The sequence below is a fragment of the Eumetopias jubatus genome, unplaced genomic scaffold (assembly GCF_037043125.1).
Source record: "Eumetopias jubatus isolate StellerSeaLion01/CBP00866 unplaced genomic scaffold, mEumJub1_p1.0 scaffold_8, whole genome shotgun sequence".
Lineage (NCBI taxonomy): Eukaryota > Metazoa > Chordata > Mammalia > Carnivora > Otariidae > Eumetopias > Eumetopias jubatus.
Window position 1 is genome coordinate 130,355,236 of NW_028274814.1, and position 21,416 is coordinate 130,376,651.

Genomic DNA, 21,416 nt, shown 5'->3' on the forward strand with positions numbered 1-21,416 from the left:
GAAGGACAGAGGGAGAAGGAGAGGGGGAGAGAATCCCAAGCAGACACCCGGCTGAGCCCACAGACTGATGCGGGGCTCAATCCCACAATCCTGAGATCATGACCAGAGCTGAAATCACAAGTCAGACACTCAACCGACTAAGCCACCCAGGCGCCCCCTTTTTTCCCTCCTCCCTTTTAAATGTTCACAATTTTCATCAGCTTTTGGGCAACACCATTCTGGAGAGTATTCTTTATATGCCATTTGTTTCTGTTTTTGTTTTTACTGTTTCCAATTTGACCTTGAACCCATATTTTTTTTATTGTGGTAAAATATGCGTCACATAAAATTGACCATTTTCATCCTTTTTTAGATGTACGATTCAGCAGTATTAAGTACATTCACATTGTTTGGCTGCCATCTCCAGAACTTTCTCATCTTCCCAAACAGAAACGGTGCTCATTATGCACAGACTCCCCGGGAGTTCGTCGCCCCCTCTGCTCCTGGCGACCACTCTTCTACCTCCCATCTTTACGAACTTGACTCCTCTAGCAACCGCATACAATAGAATAATATAATATTTGCTTTTGTGTCTGGCATATTCCACTGAACCTAATGTCCTCAAGGTCCATCCATGTTGTAGCACGTGTTAGAACTTCACTCCTTCTGAAGGCTAAATAATATTTCATTGTACTTATTTTGTAGATATATTCCACATCTCACATGTTTTGTTTATCTATTCAACCACTGATGGACATTGGGGTTGTTTCTTCTTTTTTTTTTTAAGATTTTATTTATTTGATAGAGAGAGACACAGTGAGAGAGGGAACACAAGCAGGGGGAGTGGGAGAGGGAGAAGCAGGCTCCCCGCGGAGCAGGGAGCCCGATGCGGGGCTCGATCCCAGGACCCTGGGATCATGACCCGAGCCGAAGGCAGACACTTAACGACTGAGCCACCCAGGCGCCCCCCCCGGGGTTGTTTCTACCCTTTTGACTATTGTGACTGATGCTGCTATGAACATGGGAAGACAAATATCTGCTGGAGTCCCTGCTTTCAGTTCTTTTGCATATATACCCAGAAGCGGAATTGCTGGTAATTCCATACGGTAATTCTATCTTTAAATTTTTGGGTATCTGACATGCTGTTGGCTGCGCCATTTTACATTCCCACTAGCAAAGCACAAGTGTTCTGATTTCTCCACAATCTTGCCAACACTTGTTGTTTTCTGTTTTTCTATTTTTGTTTTTAATAATCTCTTTCTTAACAGGTATGAGATGGTATCTCATTGTGATTTTGACTTGCGTTTCCCTGATGATGAGTGATGTTGAGCATCTTTTCATGGGCTTATTGGCTGTTTGTATGTCTTCTTTGGAGAGACATCTACTCAAGTCCTTTGCCCATTCTTCAGTTGGGTTGATTGTTTTTTTTGTTGTTGTTGAGTTAATATTTTTTTGTGTAGACCTTGTTTTGGTTGCTTGTTTTCATGGAACACAGCTATTTATGGGAGACTCAAATAAGGAAGAAGCCAGGACTATGTTCTATGCCAGCAGCACTGTTCTTCCTGCTGTGGGCGTTCTACACGAGTTTCTGTTTCTGTTTCCCTCAGACAGTGGCATCAGGCAGTTTTCAAACTGTCCACAATGCAGATTATCTTCTCCTCTGTTTCAAGGACAAATTGCTTCCTACAGATATGGCTCATCTCACTGTGTTTCTTCATTTAGTCCCTTATTCTTGGAACCAATCCGGATGTAATGCTAACCTGTACACTTTATTCTTACTATTTTAAAGAGGGATTTTACTTCTGCACTTTGGGAATGCCCTTCACCTTGAAGAGGGACCTTTTTTTTTTCCTTGCGATTATTGGCATTGTCTCTCCCTTTCCTGCCAAAGTGCTACTCTTTTTCTGGCTTTTGGCATCCTTTAGAAAAATAGGAAAAATATTACCTATTTTTCAGTTTCTAATAGATGATGTTTGCATTTTTCCTTGTTGCTTTTGAATAATTGCCAAGAGAAGCTGACAACCTGATCCATTCATCCAGCATCCATTTCTCTAGAAGTCCAGCATCATCACAGAGTAATGGAGACAGGAAAAAGACTTCTGGGTCCCTCCCTCTACTTCCAGCTCTCAGGCAACTTCCTCTGAGTCTTTAGGAGGTCCCTTTTATTCCCCAATTCCCTCTTGTAATGTTGGCACTTCCCAGGGTTCCATTCTTGGCTCTCTCCCCGCCCCCCGCCCCAGGCTCACAGTCTTCCATGGATTCCATATGTTTACATAGTCTTAGGTCTGACTCCCTAGGTGTCAGCTCTGAAGCCACCGCCTCTCTGAATGACTGCCGGGTCTGTTTTCTTCTTTATGAGGTGAAGCTGCGTCCCTTCTGGCTCAGGACCCATTCTCACCTGTAGAGAAAGAAGCGCCAAGGTGCCGTCAGAGCACCTTGACTACAGCATCACCTGGAGTCTACCCAGGTAACACTCCCCTTCCCTCAGTAGATTCTTCTGACCATGGCACGGTCTCGATCTACAACGGGAGATGCTAGAGATTGGCAAGTGACGTGGGGCCCTAAATATGGGTAATCCTAGTTCTTAAAGTGAAGGCGAGGGTCTAAGGCCTCATTCCTACCCTCATTTCCCACAAGATGCAGCTCACACCCCTCTCACAATTTGAGACATCTCATCCAGGGCCCCTTAGCTACAGGAACTATATTTTAAGAACCCCAAATCAGAATATATATTCACCTTGAGATACAACATCCGCATGAGCCCCACCAATCCTTGCAACCCTCAACTGGTAGGTTTGTGTGGTGAGTTTGGAGGTCAGCGTTCACTTGTGTGTTCAGGAACCCAGACATGCCTGCACTTGGCCTCGGTCCAGCCACACCCCTCACTCAGTGGTCCTTGAAGGAGATATTAGCACAAGAGGCCATGGCATCTCCTGGCTTGGGCTTGAATCTCCAGAGCAGAGTTCCCTGGCGAAGTGGGTTTCATTATGTGGTTTAATCCAAGAGAACCTTTCTTTCCCTAAACTCAAACCCAGATCTCAGGAGTACTCTGGCCTCTGGCTGATGCACTGGGAGTGCCCAACCGAAGAGAGATGAGGGAGCAAGATGGACAGGCCAGTTCATCACTCCTCGGGGGTAGAGACAGGAAGCCAAGAGAGAGAGGGCTCATGCATTTGTGTGCGGTCCTTTAATGGAAGGTGGCCACAGCCATGGACCCTCGGTGTCGGGGAATCTAAGCCAATCAGAGGAGTATGAGGCCTTCTTTGGGAGAAGGGTGGCTACTCCCTCCCAGGTAGTATGACATTCTGAGCCATCCTGCCAGAAAGTACATTTTTATCTACAGATATGTTATGGAATATGGAATATGATGATTCATGAAACTTACCTCTAATCCTATGTATAAATCACAAAGTCTCAGAGGTGCTTACTAAAACTGGAGGGATACGGGCCCATCTCAAGGAGATCCAGCACTGCCAAGCCTTGGTCCCATTCACTCCCTCTTACTTTCCCCCACAAAATGAGGTAGAGACATCTCCCCAAGATCCATTTTAGGCCAAGACTGGGAAGACAGTCAGCCACAGTTTTATTTTATTTTAATTTTTAAAAAAGATTTTATTTATTTATTTGAGAGAGAGAGAGCACAAGCAGTGGGGAGAGCAGAGGGAGAGGGAGAAGCAGGCTCCCCACTGAGCAGAGAGCCCAATGCGGGGCTCGATCCCAGGACCCCGGGATTATGACCTGAGCCCAAGGCAGACGCTTAACTGACTGAGCCACCTAGGCATCTCTCAACCACAATTTTAAATAGAAAAAACTCAGTTTCGTGAATGATGAACCCTTATTCTAAATGTGCCCCCATTATGGGTCGTTCACCAGCTATACCGTAGACAGGAAAGCAAAGACATTGTACCTTCAAGGAGCTGTTAGGGGCAGCCACTCAAGAGCACTCACCACATCAGCTGAGACCTCTTCACCATGTCTGTGTGGGATATAAAGAGAGCAAAGGAACAAAAAGCAGAACACCTAAAACAATATGATTCAGATCAAAGTGGAACGAACAATTATGGCAATAAATAACAATTCATATTTATAGCATTAATAAATAAAGAGTATCAAACTGGGTACAGATCGGATTTGAATCATTTCCTGCATACAGGAGATATCTTGCAATAAAAATAACACAAAAGGTCAAAATAACAGGTTAGGAAAACTTGTCACATGTGGCTTTTTAAAAAGATGACAATATTAATATTTAATGACATTAATTCGTCCGACTTTTGCTTTTCTCACTACGTGCTCAGCAGTGTTCCCTGTACTAAATGCCTTACCATACAAGCTGGAGAGTCTGTCATGACCAGGGGTGAGGAATAAGTGTGCCTCGTTATTAAGGTGTTTTTATTTTACTGGGTTTTTAAAAAAGATTTTATTTATTTATTTGAAAGAGAGAGAGTGAGCGAGCACAAGCAGGGGGGAGGGGCAGAGAGAGAGGGAGAAACAGGCTCCCCACTGAGCAGGGAGCCCGATGCGGGGCTCGATCCCAAGACTCCGGGATCATGACCTGAGCTGAAGGCAGACGCTTAACGACTGAACCACCCAGGCGCCCCATTTTACTCATTTTTATTGTGAAAGGAGCACGTGGTTTCTGTAACAAAGTTCTGGAAGACGGATGAGCGAAAGAACAGGTATGGGTCTTCCCTCCCCTAACCTCAGCCTCTCTCCCCCAGGCTAAGCCTCCTTACCACTGGGTGTCCCTCCACCCAGAATTTTCCCCTAGTCTTAGACCACATATATAATCTTTTTAAAAATGGAGATCATGTTTTTCACCTTTTTTTTTTTTTTTAACTTAACAAATCCTGGGTCTCTTTCCAGGTCGGTTCATATAGATCGGGTTCATTCTGTTTTGTGTCCGTAAGCCTTTCTTTTATATTGGTGTGTTATAATGTAAATGGTCCCCCTACATGGATATTTCAGATTGTTTTCATTTCTCTTGACCACTTCAAGGAACTGGTGAAGGTCCTACACACGCCTGAAAATAATCCTAGTAAAAATCTTTAAATCTAGGAGTAAAACATAAATTTTATCATGATGAAGAGTAGTTTTGGTAAACCAGCTGCCAACAGTGAAATACTAGAGCCAGTTTCATAAAATTAAATAATTTAAGAATTCAGGCCAATCCAACAAGGCATGGAACCAAAATAAGAAAAATAAATATTGAAAAAATAAGAAAGCCACCCAACATTAGGTATTCTTGAAGCATTCATTCAATAACTATTATAATTAGCAAAAATGCACTGAAGCACAGAGGAGTGTTAAAAATGAATAACATTTCTATAGAGTAACAAAGCAAGTCAGAAAACACAGCACTGAAAGATACTATTCCTAATAGCGTTAAAACAATTTGAGGCTCCTAGGGTAAAACATTAGTATGAAATGTAAAGAAGCAACAAATCTTTCATTTTTTTCAAAGAAAAATGAAAGCCGGAGGCGCTGGGGAGCCTATGGTGCTGCTGGACAGGAATATAGCAGGTCCTTGGATTTAATCAGGAAGCTATCCTGAGCCCTCCTCAATGACCCATATTTACATATACTACAACAGCAGAAAACTTCCTTTATAAAGTTTAACTAGAAACACAAACAGCTCCTGAGCCCTGCATGGGATCTCCTGCACCCAGAACTGTAGGACGCCAGAAAGCAGAGGGGGACACCAGAGCCCATCCCCGGCCCAGTCACTGGCCCGAGCTGCTGCAGCCAACAGGACAGGGTTGGTGCCATTATACACAGAAGGAGGCATATGGGTGACGAAAACATGAAGCCCCCAGTGTGCCACAATACCGTTTCTATAAACATGAAGGTACACACGAAATAGCAGGGAGTAGCAGTATGGAAAAAGCTCATCCCTTAATATGAGTTTACCAATAACACATATAGTGATGGTATGTTATAAAAACCCCACAGAAAAGAAGTGCATTTGAAAATAACTGGAAGTAAATGAACAAAATTGATAGGTATGTTGTTGTAGTAGTGGGGGCGATCTTTGTCAAATTGTCAAATCTCTAAAATATATATATATATATATATATATTTTAAAAGATTTTATTTATTTATTTGACAGAGAGAGACACAGCGAGAGAGGGAACACAAGCAGGGGGAGTGGGAGAGGGAGAAGCAGGCTTCCCGCCGAGCAGGGAGCCCGATGCGGGGCTCGATCCCAGGACCCTGGGATCATGACCTGAGCCGAAGGCAGACGCTTAATGCCTGAGCCACCCAGGTGCCCCCCATTGGAAATATATTTAAAGTGATTTTTGAGCAAGAAGAAAAGCTGCAACCTTAGAGTCTTTAAACAGGGGTGAAGACTTTCCTGCCTGCCTGTGTAGGGAGGAAAATCATTTTCCCTCTACCCTTCTGAGTTCTTAGCCCAAGACCCTGTAATAAAAGACAGATTAACAAGAGAAAAACGAACAGAAGTTTAATAACATGTATACCTTGTGTACATGTGGGAGTGACCCAAGGGACAAATGAGTAATTTCCCAAGGTGGCTTAGAATTCAGTCTTAAATACCAATTTGATAGGAAAAGAGTGAGGAGGGGAGGTAGACCTCTTAGGGGGGAGGAGTAAATGCTTTCTGGGAAAGACAAATGGGCCCTTAGAAGAATAGGCAGGAGGTTTATAGTTTGGAACAGAGTGTGTCTGGGTGTGGTGTTGACTTCCAGCCTTCTGTCCTGGGAGAAGAGGCTGCTGACACTCCCAGGGGGGAAGCTATGACAAATGAACTTCTTTTGGAGGATCTGTCTTTAGGCAGATGAGGGGAGTTCGGAGAAAGCCTCTCCCTGTATTTGTTGTATTTCAAGTGCCTTCAGCTCAAAATAATCCATATCCCAAAGCAGCGTCTTTTGGAGTCTGCTATCCTTCACCTACCGGGTTAAAACAACTAACCAGCCAATGAACTCATGGCTATGGAGGCTTAAGCAGAGACGGGACAGTCCTGCCAGGATTGTAGAGGGTTGGACAGAATGATCACTCACTTACTTTCAAGTTTACAGTGATGTCAGTAACATGACCTTGATCATCTTTGTGTCTGTTGTTGTTGGGTTATTGAGTGATTATTGGCAGACTTGGTGACTTAACATGTAAAATCACCATTTCAAAAGTCCTTCACCAATCTGCTTTGCCACCAGAAACCTAAGAGATCACAGTTTCACCACACCCTGGTTAGCACTGGGTCTTATCAGAGTTTAATTGTTTGGTTAAAATCATTAGGCCAAAATGTGAAATTTTCAAGACATTAAGATTTTTGATATTCTAACCGTGCTTTTCTTACCTACAATGTTATAACTAGATAGTCTGTTTTGCTGGAGCATCCTTAAACATTTTCTGGACAAGATGACTAGAGAAGAAATGCACTACATACTCTTTCGTCCAGAGGCCTGGGAGATGATGCTGGAGAGAAGTGGTCTGGACAGGTAATCCTAGAACAGTGATGTGTTGTGGGGGGGAAATGACCAGGATGTGCATTCTGTGAGGCCAGGGGTTTGGGCTGATGTGCTCAGTGCCCTAATCCCAGCCTCTAGAACAGTGTCTGGCACAGACCTGACTCCCAGGATATTTGAGTTTGGGAAGGAAATCTGTTAATATCCAGATTGTGTCACGAGGCTGTCACCAGCTTCATGGTAGGAAATGTACAAATGTGTTCTGACCAAGTTGGCTGAGGAATTGATCATGCTGTCTCATGTACCTCACTTTGCAATTGGAAATGTGCAAAAAGGGGGGGGGGAAGGATTTGTACATCCTCATAAAACATTTTCTTAGGAAAGCAAATTTAAAACCTTTGGTAAGCACATTAGTAGGTGCTGAGACCCTCTGGCTATTGGCTGATGCATTACTAGAAGCAGAATTTGCTTCCTCTTCCCCATCCTTGCTCATGTCACCAGAACGTCTAGGCCTTGAGACCCAAACTCCTGAGACTCCTCTTTCACAGCCTTTGCCTGGGCATTCAGGCTCTCCGGGAGAGCTTGGCTGCAGCATTATACTCATTGATAAGGAATCCGTAGCCAGCCTACCAGAGGCTGCCCTAACTCTTGCCCAAGTGTCCATAAATTCTATAAAATGAGCTCCAGGGCCTACCCCAAGCTCTTAAATTATAAAATCTTCCTGAGACATGCAAACCAGAGCTGCCGGCCCTTTCAGGACGAGAACAGTCCATTCCACGTACCTCTGTCCTGGGCCCAGCCTCCCTCCCCCATCCGTCCCCCTTCCACTCTTCAGACTCCTCCTCACGGTGCCCATTAATCCCTGTGCAGATCAGAACAGAGCCCTTCACGTTTGCTGCTGGCTGATGAGCCCAACTTGGACTCAAGTTAATTAGGTCACGTCCACTGTGCCTGTGCACGGGCTTGTCCCCCCTCCTTAGGTGAAGGCAGAGAGATGGTTTTCCCTTTCTCAAGGGACTAGTAGCCTTGACCAGCAGGTGAGGCCAACTAGAGGCTTCTGGAAAGCTGGAGTCTTAGCCAAATTCCATCACAAACTGGATTGTCATCTAGGGAGAGTCACCTCGCCCTCGGGGCCAGCATTGTCCTCCGCGATGAGCGGGGGCGGTGCTTGGACTCACTGATGGAGCGAATGTGGCAGATGGCCACTTTCCTTCTGCGCTGGGCCTGCAGAGAGCATCAGGGCCAATGCAGCACTCCTTCTCAGAGCCTACCTGTGTCTTGAAATACTTCAGTGACAGTGGTCTGGACACCCTAAGAACTGTGGCAGGGGTGTGGATGTCTCTTTGCCATCTATGTCCAGATGATCTGGGGGAGCCTTCCACCTCTAACACCCTGAAGCTCTAAGACTTCTGTTAGAGGGGGGCTCAACTCCTAGGTGTACAGAGACGTCCCAAAGAAAACTCTGAGTATGCCTTCATTAAAGAGTGACATGGTGTTGGGGCAGGATGGTGGGAGGTTCCTGCTGCTTCCCTGGGCAGGGGTCAGTTGGCTGGTCTATCTGAGGCTGCTGATGGCCTTACCCAGGGCTCTAAAGTGATTGTCATCAATCCCTTTTTGGAGGCCTTGGGGTTGCTTGGTCTCAGTGTGGTTTTCTCATGAGCCCTGCCTTCTTTTCCAAAGACCTCCTCTCCAGGATTAAACTCATGCCCAGTCTGTTGTGGGTGCTCAAGTAGGACGAAGCTAGGAACAAACCTAAGGGTCAGACAAGTCAGATTCTGAGACGTGCTATAGGTAGCCGGTTCTGGAATCCTGCGCAGTCCACTGGTGTCCACTTGGGAAGCCTCCAATCCTGTAAGACAAATTTCCTCAGAACGGTGATTCTCAAACAGAGCCACAAGAACTGTGGTGTTCCAAATCGATTCCACAGGAAAATGGAATAAGGGTGGTCTTTTCTCCAAAATATAGGGGAAATTTGAGTTAATGGAATTTTCTGAGTTGTACATTTTTTTTCCTTCCTTATCACTTCTTCTTAAGACGATGTGCTTCTCCTACTTGCCTGTTCAGAAGCGAACAGATAGAAGCCTCTGTGTGTAAGCACAATCACCCTCTTGTTAGAAATCTACTTTCAGTTGCCAAAATAACACAACGCCGTCAAACCGAACGGCAAACAATGAGCCTTCCTCTATGGAAGAGGTCATATTTGGGGTCTCCTTGGAGGTTCTCCCTCCTTTTTCTTTGGAAGTGTAGGTTATTTTGTTCATTTTCTGAATTAATTCTAAAACATGCACATGATACAAAACTTCAAAGAAGCAGAAGAGCAAAGAGTAAAAAGTAAAATCTCCCTCAAACTGTTTCCCAGCTCTCCGGCTCTTTACTCCAGAGGCAACCACAATTTCCAGGTAGATCCCCTTTAAACAGAAAAAAGAATATCAAGCCATCTCCTCTATAGGTTGTTAGGACTCTCATTTCCCCGGATAGCATTGCTCACAAGCTCTTCTAGATGTATGAATTATACACGTATGTGTGTGTGTGTGTGTGTGTGTGTGTATATAAACATATATATATATATATATATAAACGTGGTCACCCCTGCGTGACCCTCTAGAGAGGACCCTTTGTTACGATGCTACCCTATTGTACCTTCATGCCCAGGGCTCTACTGGGGAGCCCGTCCCAGAGTTGGAAAAATAATCATGTGACCTGGGCTGTCCACAGCAATGAGGCCAACACGCTGTACCATATCCTGATGGAAGAGCTGATCCGACAGAAGGAAGCAACCATGCCAGGAAACCTGTCAGAGGAGGAAAAGATGTTTCTCTTATGTTTTCCCTTGCAGAAGTATAAGCTGGAAAAGAGTATCAGAGAACTTCACGCTATTGCACACCAAGTTGATGCAACCCATAAGATGCTCACCAAGACCAGCCTGGTGGCCAGCTCCTCAGGCAACATCTCTGGACTCATGAGCCTCTTGGGTTTGGCCCTGGCCCCCGTGACAGTAGGGGGCAGTCTGATGCTTTCAGCGGCTGGGCTGGGCCTGGGGGCTCAGGGGCTGCCACCAACATGCTGATGAGTATCTCTTAGAAAGTAGGAGCAACTCGGCAGCCAGAGACAGAGCCAGCAGACTGGTGCCTATGGAAACAACCGTGGTGTATGAAGCTTTTGAAGAATAAGGTTGCCTGCAATCAGTGCTGCTTTGTCGTGTGTCGATAGAGGTGTCAGAGTCATCAAGAACGTCAAGGATTTTCAGGCTTGCCAGATGGCCACAGCCAACTCTGGCTTCATGGCTAAGGTCAATAATTTCATGGCCACAAACCATGTCCCCTTCTGGAGGGGGGAACAGCTACAGACAGCTGCTGAAGGCTCTGCTCTGTCCATGACCAAAGGTGTCCAGCTACTGGGTGCTGCTGGGGCTGGCTTCCTACTTGTGCAAGACGTGAAAAGCCTGCTGCAGAGCTGGAAGCACCTGGAGGAGGGGGCAAGGGCAGAGACCACCGAGGAACTGAGGACGGTCGCCCTGCAGCTGGAGCAGGAGCTGAACCAGCTCACCCAGCGCTACAAGCTGACCCTCCGGGGCAGGGCTGGCAGGAGAGCCTGCCCTGAATCAGGAGGTAGGAAAGGGTACAAGGGGTGCATAAGGCAGATGTGGGCCCGGTCTTCCTGAAGCACCCCACGAGGGGAATGTTAAAGAGGTGGATGCATAAATAGATACAGGATCATAACTGTCCTTTCTGCAGAGAGGATGTTCCCCACACCCCTCCGCCAAATGAGGTCCCTCCTCTTCTTTCCAGAATCCCATCTTTTTCTCTCAAAGCGCTGTCCACACACTTCTGAAATTACAAATTTTGCGTAGGTACCCACCGTCTGTCTTCCTGCACGGTGTACCCCCTGGGAGGGCAGGGGTGTGCCCCCAGCATCCAGCAGTGCCCGGCTCACCTCAGGTGGGCCACTGACGTGTCTTGAATGACATGAGGGCGGCATTCCAGGATACAGGTGACATTTCAAATGAGTTGGGGAAGGATTTTATTTGAAAAATATATTTCTAGACTTTTTTTTAAGAGTTTATTTATTTGACAGAGTGAGCGAGCACAAGCAGGGGGAGCGGCAGAGGGAGAGGGGGAAGCAGGCTTCCCGCTGAGCAGGGAGCCCGATGCGGGGCTCGATCCCAGGACCCCGAGATCATGACCTGAGCCGAAGGCAGGCGCCCAACCAACTGAGCCACTCAGGCGCCACTAGACTCTCTTATTTAGGGACATTAAATATCTAGCTATAAAATCTGAAAACCACTACCGGGAAAATAAAGGAGAATTTCAGAACACCTCTTTAATTTTACAGGGGAGTATAGAATGGGACTGTGTAGCATGGCCACTCCCTGGGGTCCCAGAGAGGGACACACTAGACTTTGCTGAGGGTGTGAAGGCTCATAATCATAAATTCTTTCATTCATTCATTTGTTCGTTCGTTCGACAGATTTTAATTAACTGAAGCCTGTGACAGGGGCCCAGGACTTAAGGGAGTGTTTCCAAACTTGTCTGCAAGTTGGAATCACCTGGGAAAATTCCACAACTACTGATGAGTGGGTGGGTCCCACGTGTCCCCAGGGACTGGGATTTCCTTGATCGGGGGTATGACCTGGACTTTGGGAGTTTTAAAGGCTCTCCAATAATTCCATTGTTCAGCCGAGGTTGAGAACCACTGCTTTAAGGCATGAGGTGTTCTGACTCTACTGTATCAATATCAACATACTTTTTACTCTTTGGGTACTTTTCCTCGCTTCTTAATAAGCGGGGGCAGATTTGGGGGTAAACTATGAAACACTAGGATTCATAGCCCAAAGGTCTTGCCCTCCTCCCCCCGCCCCTGCCTGTCATGGAGTATAGGCTTAGGCCAGGTCATCCTGAGAAGGGACACAGTCTGTGCTCTGATGGCCCTGGGTACCCAGCAAGGGGACAGACCCCAGATAAGCCACTAACAAGGAAGAGAAGTCAACGGTAGGACACAAAGATAGCAGGGTGCTAGGGGAGACCCTGCCAGGTGCACTTACTCCTGGGGGGAGAGAGGCCGGGGCCTTCCTGGGCTGTGTCTCTGCCAGGCACCTTGCCGAGCCCCGTGCGCACACTGGCTCTGTGCGTTTGCAGCCGGAGGGGCCGTTCATTAAGTTGGTTGATGCACAAATACTCATTGAGCACCCCTGTGCCCGACAGCGCACCAGACCCGGCTTGCGCACGAGACACACGAGGACCGATGGTAGGAAGTGAGAGCGCTATGTCTGCCAGCCCTGGCATGTCTAGACGTCCAGGTGAACCTTCTAGAAGATCCCGATTATGCCACAGAAGTGAGTAAACTACTCCTTTTCCCTTTCTGCCTGACCTGGTCCAGCTGCCTCCAGGGAACTTTGGCTTAGCAGAGGCAAAATACAAGTCTTCAACTAGGAAAACTCAGGGTAGGGATATTTCTGCTTGCAACAATCTAATGATGATGGAAGGAAGGCCTGCAGTGGCCCGTGGTAATTCCTGGGGACTCCAGAAATGCCGGGGTTGGAAGGGAACTCTGTGAAGAGACAGGATTATCTGTGCGTACACATGGAGTTGGAGGCCAAGGAGACCTAAATATTCGTGCTAATTTAAGCTGAGGTTGGGCCACATTTAGAACACCTCTTTTCCAAATTGTATACAACTATACAGTACATTTAGACTCAAAACTTTTTTGGGGTGCCTGGGTGGCTCAGTCGGTTAAGCGACTGCCTTCAGCTCAGGTCACCATCCCAGGGTCCTGGGATCGAGCCCCGCATCGGGCTCCCCGCTCGGCGGGAAGCCTGCTTCTCCCTCTCCCACTCCCCCTGCTTGTGTTCCTGCTCTCGCTCTTTCTCTCTCTGTCAAATAAATAAAATCTTTAAAAAAAAAAAATTAAAACTTTTTTTTTTTAAGAAGATTTATTTTAGAGAGAGTGCATGCACGCAAGCAGGGGAGGGGGCAGAGGGGAAGGGAGAGGGAAAGAATCTCAAGCAGACTCTGCACTGAGCACGGAGCCCGCCATGGGTCTGAATCTCACGACCCTGAGATCATGACCTGGGCTGAAACCAAGAGTCGGAACGCCTAACTGAGCCGCCCAGGCGCCCCTAGAATTAAAACTTTTAAAAAACCCCTTTATTTTAAAATTAACTGTGCTTGGGGTGCCTGGCTGGCTCAGTCAGTGCAGCATGCAACTCTTGGTCTCGGGGTTGTAAGTTGGAGCCCCACTTTGAGTGTAGAGATGACTGAAAATGAAATCCTAAAAATAAAATACAATACAATAAAATAAAACTGTGCTCTGCAACTCCCCCACACCCTTCCCACCCTGCCCCCATTCCTTCTCTCATTAGCCAGGACTCGGGGTGTCTTTGGCCTGCAATCTATTGCTCACACCCAGATTCGACCTTCATCCCCAGTGCCCTGCAAGGGCAAGTTAGAGATTTGTGAAAGGCTGTTACTGAAAATTATCCTTTCATGCAGCAGAATTGATCGTTGTGAAAAACTAGACACCATTAACATGGCCCAGTGCTGGGAGACTGGTCCAAGACAACTATTCATCCACTTGAGAGAACATTAGGTACCTATCCCAATGGTGCTCACCAGAGCCAGTCACTGGATTAGCACGGAAAACGTCTCTACCAAGTTAGGTGAGAAAAGCAGGGTGAGAACTGTATGCACACTTTCTCACCTCGGATCTAAGCCGGGGGAGACTCAGCAAGGTCCACGACAGCCGCCTCAATCTGGAGGCGATGTGCTTATGTTTTCCTTCTTTCCACCTGTCTAGAATTGTCGTTTTCTAGGATGGGGACTACTTGTTTTATGAAATGGAAAGTAGATAATAAGTATTGATATCAAAGTAACAGATTTTTTTTTTTTTTAAAGGAGACCAACCCATAGTCTGCTGGTCTTAGTTTAGTTTCTTAAATCACTTGAATGAACACAGCCTCCTCCTCCCCACTGAATGAAGCCATTGTGGGAGGAGAAGGAATGTGTTTTCTGGGAAGACTGTTCTCATGATGTTAGCAATGGCTGAAAACCCAGGAAGTCTAAGTCTTTGGGGTTTTTGGACCCAATTCCAATGTGTGTGTGTGTGTGTATGTGTGTGTAACCACCATGGTAAGGTAGCAAACGCTGGACTGTTCTACCCTAAGAAAACTCTAGGCTAACCTGACTGATTTGTAAACTTGTTTTGCAGAAGTTGACCAACCACCAGTAAGCCTGGGAGCAAGCCAGGAAGAATTCTTGCAACTGTGCAGAAGGGACCAGGAGGAAACGAAAGTAATCTCTGTGAGGACACACCCTGAGAGGTCCCCCCATTCATCATACTTACATTTTGAACACGTGTCCACGAAGAGATGCGTTTGCTCAGAAAGGAAGGCACCTGCCTTTCCCTCTATCCAATTAGCCTATTTCATTCAACTTATATGCTGACCCCTTGTCCTTAAACATGCCCAACCCCCAGCCCTTTGGGTGGCAGAGATGAGGTTTCTTTGGCTGCCTCTCGAATAAACTCTTCCCTTGATGCATAATCCATGTCTCAGTGACTGGCTCTGCTGTGCACCGGATAGAGCTTGGGTTTGTTTACATGTGTGTGTGCACCGGGGGAGGCTTCCGTACCCCCACAAGCAATTCTGTGACACCAGCAGCAGTCCAAGAATTCAGTTAGATTCTGACACTATCTACTCGGGAGAGAGCATCACATTCCGCAGGTGAAGGTTTGGTCCCACCAGACCACCCTCCACTTAGAGGACAGTCACGACCCCAGCTTGTTTCCTGTGTGTCCAACTGCCTGGCTGTCCATCAGAGGTTCCCACAACCCCCTCCTTGGATTTGATGAATTTGCTACGGCAGCTCACAGAACTCAAGGAAACCCATTTACTCACAAGATTACCGATTTATTACACAGGAAATTAAAGAATATGAATTGACAGCCAGATGAAGAGATGTATAGGGCAAGGACATGAACAAAGGAGCTTCTGTTCTTGCTGAAGTCTGGGGCCCAGCACGGTAGACTGTGGAAGTGTTCTGGCTCCCTGACCTGGAAGCTCTCCGAAACTCCTCCCTTTTGGGGTTTTATGGAGGCTTCATTACAGAGGCACAATTGATTAACTCCTTGGCCATTGGTTGATTCAACCTTCAGCCTCTCTCCCCTCCCAGGAAATCAGGGGGTGAGACTGAAAGTTCCAACCCTCTGTTCATGGTTGGTTCCCCTGGAAACCAGCCCGCATCCTTAGGTGTTTCCCAAAGTCACCTCATAAACGTAACCCCAGCTGTGGTGGACTCACCACCACGTGCTGTGAATAACAAGACACTCATTTCACCTCAGAGGCTCTGAAGTGTTTTCAGGAACTGAGGACAAGAGACCAAATATTATAACACAAGGTGTACCCATTGCTCTTATCACTCAGGAAATTCCAAGGGTTTTGGGAGCTGTGAGCCAGGAACTGTGGATGAAGACCAAATATATATGAAAACTATATTTTGGTCACCCGAATGAATGACCAAATATATATATTTCTTATAAATCACAGTATTTGCTCCTATGTAGCCTCCAACCTGTTCATCCATCCCTCTCACCTGTCCATCTGTCCATCACCCATCCATCTACCCATCCACCCATCCATCCATCTCCCCATCCATCTATCCATCCATGCACCCTGGATCTACCCATCCACCCACCCACGCCCCCATCCATTCATCCATCCTATCCATCCATCCATCCATCCATCTCACCTGTCCATCTGTCCATTTGTCCATCCGTCCATCCATCCACCCATCCACCACGTACCCATCCACCCATCCAGACACTTACTGAATACCTACCACGTGAAAGGCATTTTTCTAGGTAGTTGGGATAGAGCAGTAAACAAAACACATCTCTACCGTCATGGAATCTATTGTCTCGTGGTGGTGGTGGCAAACAAGAAACACAATAAAGAAGTAAATTATACAGTATAATATAAAGTAGTGGATGTGAGGGAGAAAAATAAATCTGGGAAGGAGGATACGGAGAGCAGGGTGGGGCAAGAAAGCAGTTTTAAATAAGACCATCAGCGAAAACCTTTGAGGAGTTTTTATCTAAGTAAAGACATGAAGGTGGTGAGGGAGCCAGCCAAGAAGCTATCTGGGAGAAGAGCATTCCAGACAGAGGGACAGCAAAGGTGACACAGGTGGCAGGTTTGGGGAGCTGCAAGGGGGCTGTGTGCCAGAAGCGGAGTAATGGCTTGGGGAACACAAAGGGAGGGTAGGAGATGAGGTCAGAAAGGCAACTGGAAGCCACAAGGTACAGTGTCTTATAGGCTATGGTAAGATTTTGGCTTTTACTGAGTGAGATGGGAAAACATCGGAAGGTTTCAAGCGGCGGAGCGGGGGGGTGACATAATCTATCTTAGATTTTAACAGCATCACCCTGGCTGTTGTGTGGGGAAGAGACCATAGGGGCAAGGCTATCACAGGGATGCCAGTTAGCAAGTTACTGAGCCAATCCTTGGGAGAGCGGATAATGGCTTGGAGCAATGTGGTCGCTGTAGAGGTGGTGAGAAGTGTCGGATCCTGGACGTATTCTGAAGGTAGAGCCTGTAGGATTTGCTCACGGACTGGATGTGTGGTGTGAGAGAAAAAGAAGAGCCAGGATGAGAGGCCAAGGTTTTAGCCTGAACAACTGGTCATTGCCTAAAATAGGTTTTGTGGGGGCGGGAGTGTAGGGCAAGATCAAGTTGCTCAGTTTGGACATGAGAAGTTCGAGATACCCAACAGACAAGCAAGTGGAGATGGTGGGTAGATGGTGAGGTATGTAAATCTAGATTCAGGATATTGGGTCTCCAACAACAAATTGGTCAGAGATACAAATTTGTAAATGGATGATATTTAAAATCATAAGAGTGGATAAGGTTATCAAAGACTAGAGTGTAAGTACAAAAGAGTAAATGTACAAGATCAGTGCCCTGGGGGCCCCTGGCTTGACGAGGATGGGGAGAAGTAGAGGGGCCATCAAAGGAGACAGAGAAGGAGCAGCCACAAAAGTCGGAGGGAAGCCAGGAGTGGGGTGTCCAGGGAGCCAAGTGGAGAAAGCCTCAAGGACAAGGAGCCCTGATCTGATTTAGCAACATGGAAGCCATTGGTGGCCTTGACAAGAACAGTTATGGGGGAGTGGTAGAAGACCAAAGCTTGACTGGAGAGGGTTTAAGAGAAGGAAGAAGGAAACTGGAGACGAAGTATAGACAAAGCTTTTGAGTGCAACCAACAAGATACCATCTCCTTGACTACTTTGGCAAAAGTTAAAAGAAGAAAGCACCCCTGGGGCACCTGGGTGGTGCAGTCGGTTAAGCGTCTGACTCTTGGTTTTGGCTCAGGTCATGATCTCAGGGTTGTGAGGTCTGTGCTCAGCATGGAGTCTGCTTAGGATTCTCTCTCCCTCTCCCTCTCCCTCTGCTCCTCCTCCCCTCTAAAAAGAAATAAATAAATACAACTTAAAAAACAAAAAGAAATATTAACATGGTTCTGTGAAGGTGGGGATGACCCAATAATGAAGAGATGGTGGTGCCAATGCCCAGTGTCTGTCCCTTGCTCTTTCAGCTCCTGGTGCCCATGTTGGACTGCAAGCTGGACTGGAACCCTATTTCTAGACTCTTCATATTGGCTTGGACCTCTGGGTCAACTCCATCCTGTTTCCCCCACACCTCTTGCAACATGGTTGTTCGAAATACAGGGCAACTCAGCAATACGACTGGATATATGACATTCTATAGGTAAGTTCTCATTTTTCACACATATATAAAGAGAGCACAGTCCTGGGGAATCTTTGGTGCTCTTTCCATCAGCAATGAGGCCAATTCCAACCTTCTCAACCTGAGGAATCCTTGTGCACATCCAGAAACTCCTTGAATCCTGTCCCTCTCCCCCTCAAGAAACAAAAGAGGAGGGCGCCTGGGTGGCTCAGTGGGTTAAGCGTCTGCCTTCGGCTCAGGTCATGATCCCGGGGTCCTGGGATCGAGTCCCGCATCAGGCTCCCTGCTCCTTGGGAGCCTGCTTCTCCCTCTGCCTCTCTCTCTCTCTCTGTCTCTCTCTGTCCTTCATGAATAAATAAAAATAAAATCTTAAAAAAAAAGAGGAAAGAAATACTGATGGTTCACTCTGCAGTAGGAACTCTGCTAAATGCTTTACCAAAGTTATTAAGTCATAGCCCATAGTTACTGACTACTTAGCACTTTCTAGACACTGTGCTAAGCACTCTATAAATATTGTCCTATTTCATCCTTATGACCAACTACTACAGTGGTACATCTATCATCTTCCAATGTATAGCTGAGGGATCTAATGCAGAGACATTAAATTTTTCGAGGTCGACCAGTTGGCAGGTGGCAGCTCAGGGCTGAGCTCAGAAGCCTCTGGACTCTTGACTCCTCGCTCATAACCACTACCCTACGCTGCTTTGGTTAGGCGTCCCAGTTAGGAAATGGGTGAGTTTCTCAAGGTCACACCATGAAGGAGCAGTAGGGCTGGAGTTTGTACATGTATGTGTTTGTAGGCCAGAGGTAGACGTTTTAAATTTGTCTATGTGAGCCAATTCTGACATGGCTCACTTTTAAACATTATGGGGAGATTTAGTATTTTTTACCCTTGCACACACATACCAAAATTAGCATCTACATTCAGCCTGTGCTTGGTGGGAGATTTTTCACAAGCACTGATCTAAACTCTTCCAGAGATTTCTGGAGTCTTGTGATCTGTCCAAGGCAAGAGTCAGCAAATTACAGCCCACGGGCCCAATCTGGCCCACCACCTGTTTTTGTAAATGAAGTTTTACTGGAACACAGCCACGCCCATTTGTTTGTGCACAGCCTCTGGTGGCTTTCCTGCTATAATGGCCGGACGTGAGAAGCTGTGACAGACCAGGTGGTCTGCAAAGCCTAAAATACAGATTATCTGGCACTTTAGAGAAAGTTTGCTGAGCCCTGGTCTAAATGTTTCAAGAGAAGCAACTTTTGAGTATCTGGAATTCTGGCTTTTGAAAGGGGACATCACCACCCGTGAACCGGGAAGTCAATTTCAGAACCCGGAAGGAACCAAGGGTGTGATGGCGAAGCCCCAGTGATCCTGAGAGCACTTTTCACACCTGTCCCCCAGTCGGCTGCAAGTTCGAGGGCCAGCCTGGAGGGCGGCTTTACTCTTGGCCTACAGGGAGGCCTGGGGACAGCTGCGCCTGGAGCTGGGCAGCCTCCCCTCCTGCCTGCCCCAGCTCACCACCCTATGTGTTCGTCGGCCTCCTTCTCCGGTAGACCCCACGCAGCCCAGGGCCAAGGATGGTGGGGGTAAAGGCCACGCCAGAGGGCCAAAGGCAAGAGGAAGGGCCGGCCAGGAGCAAAGCAGTGAGCAGAGTGAGTGCCTGGTGCAGAGGGAACCGTCAAGGAGTGTTTCCTCCTCCCTTTCTGCGGGGACAGGGCGGGTGTGCGTGGAGGAAGAGACAGGGATGATCTTCAGCTCTCTTGCAGCTTGGGTTCCTCATTATTGATTCGAAGCCTGGCAAGATGATGGTCTGAGGCCAGAATGGTAGGGCGCCCTCGAGGCCTGGCTGCGGAGTTTAGGATTTTGCTCACCGAAAACAGAAGGATTCCGTGGAGATGGAGCAGGAGAGAATCTGAGGACCCATGTGTTCGGGAAGAGCGATCAGCCGAGGTGCATGGAGCCACGGCCCCTCGCATACAGCTGCTCACTGACTGAGACCGACTGGCCGCCTCCTTCCCTGTGTTTCCAGAAAAATTCATAGACGTTATTTTTTTTGGAGGAGTCTGGAGCAAAGCTGAGTGAAAGTACAGGGTTCCCACCTGCCTGCTCTGCCAACCCACACAAGCGCGCCGTGTTTGTGCCCATGGGCCAGGCAGCACTGAGACGTCAATGGCGGCCTTTCCATGTGAGCTCCCTGGGGAGACCTCTGGAAGTCTCCCGCCTTTGAGGGGCTGGCAGGAGGACCCCACATCACCTAGTGCACAGGATCCAGCCAGGGCGCAGGCCAGCATCACCTTCCGCCTCACAGAATCCAGAGGCCCAGGCCTCTCCTGGGGCCGGCTGGGCCAGAAGCCTACGGCTGTAAATGGGGGTTCTGGTTTGCGGGTCTGGTTGGGAACCCCCAGGGCGTGGCCTAGAACCGGATCAGGGAGTTTCCAAAACTGACGTCATTCTCCTGACAAGCCCCCGGGTGGTGCCGGGTTTTGATAGCACTTGGTCAAAATGTTGGCATGATTGTCCTCCTGAGGCTTCTTTATGGGGCTCCGTGGGTGCAAAGGCCTATTACTGACCGAGGAGGAGAAGGAACTTTGCTCCAGGGGCAAGATGGAACACTTGGGTGGGCGTGAATGACCAGACTGTCCTCCGCCCTGGGACCGAGCATTTGCCAAGGCCAGGTTTTCACCTGGAGAGAAGTTCTGCTGTCAACACGTGGAATCAGTGCTTCAGCCTCTGGAGGGACGCCTCGGGCTACCCAGTCTATTGGAACATTCTATATCTACATGGGGGCGCTGTGGGACGACAGGCGGAGACTTGACCAAGAGCCCACAGCTGGCTACGGCCAAGAGAAACAGGAGCCTGGGTGGTTCTCCTTGCACTTGAGTCTGCTTTTCAAACCAAAAACCATGACCTTGGAGGCTGAGGGTACAATGAAGAAACAGGAGCCTGGGGGCTGGGAGCCAGCTTTCTGACCCTCGTCTTCAAGTCACCTTGTGTTTTACATAAAATCTTTGGGGAGTCCGTGTGTGATCCCCAGAAGCAGACCCTGTGCCTGTGCCTGTCGCATTCTTGGCTGTGTTCCAGACCCTGCCTTTTTGTGGCGCCCTCTATACAGTTCATAGGGCGGGAGCAGGTGCCCAGCGAGGCGGGGGATTAATCTGCTGCCCTGCCCCCCGGAAGCTTGGTCTGGTGGGAGAAAAGACACGTGCACAGTTCCCTCACAGAAAATTCGGCTTCTCCAGGTCTCGCTTCCAAATGGCGCCAGTACATGGCTGCAGGGCAC

At 47.7% G+C, this 21,416-nt stretch overlaps 1 protein-coding gene across 1 annotated transcript; it reads left to right on the forward strand.

The window, feature by feature from the left end:
- The first annotated feature begins 5,782 nt into the window (after window positions 1-5,782).
- APOL5 (apolipoprotein L5) lies at window positions 5,783-19,689 on the forward strand. Its single transcript, XM_088025739.1, is given in 7 exon segments — window positions 5,783-5,827; window positions 9,784-9,802; window positions 9,895-9,910; window positions 10,077-10,446; window positions 10,448-10,562; window positions 10,565-11,011; window positions 19,538-19,689. Coding segments are annotated over 7 exon segments (1,164 nt in total).
- Window positions 19,690-21,416: the final 1,727 nt, after the last annotated feature.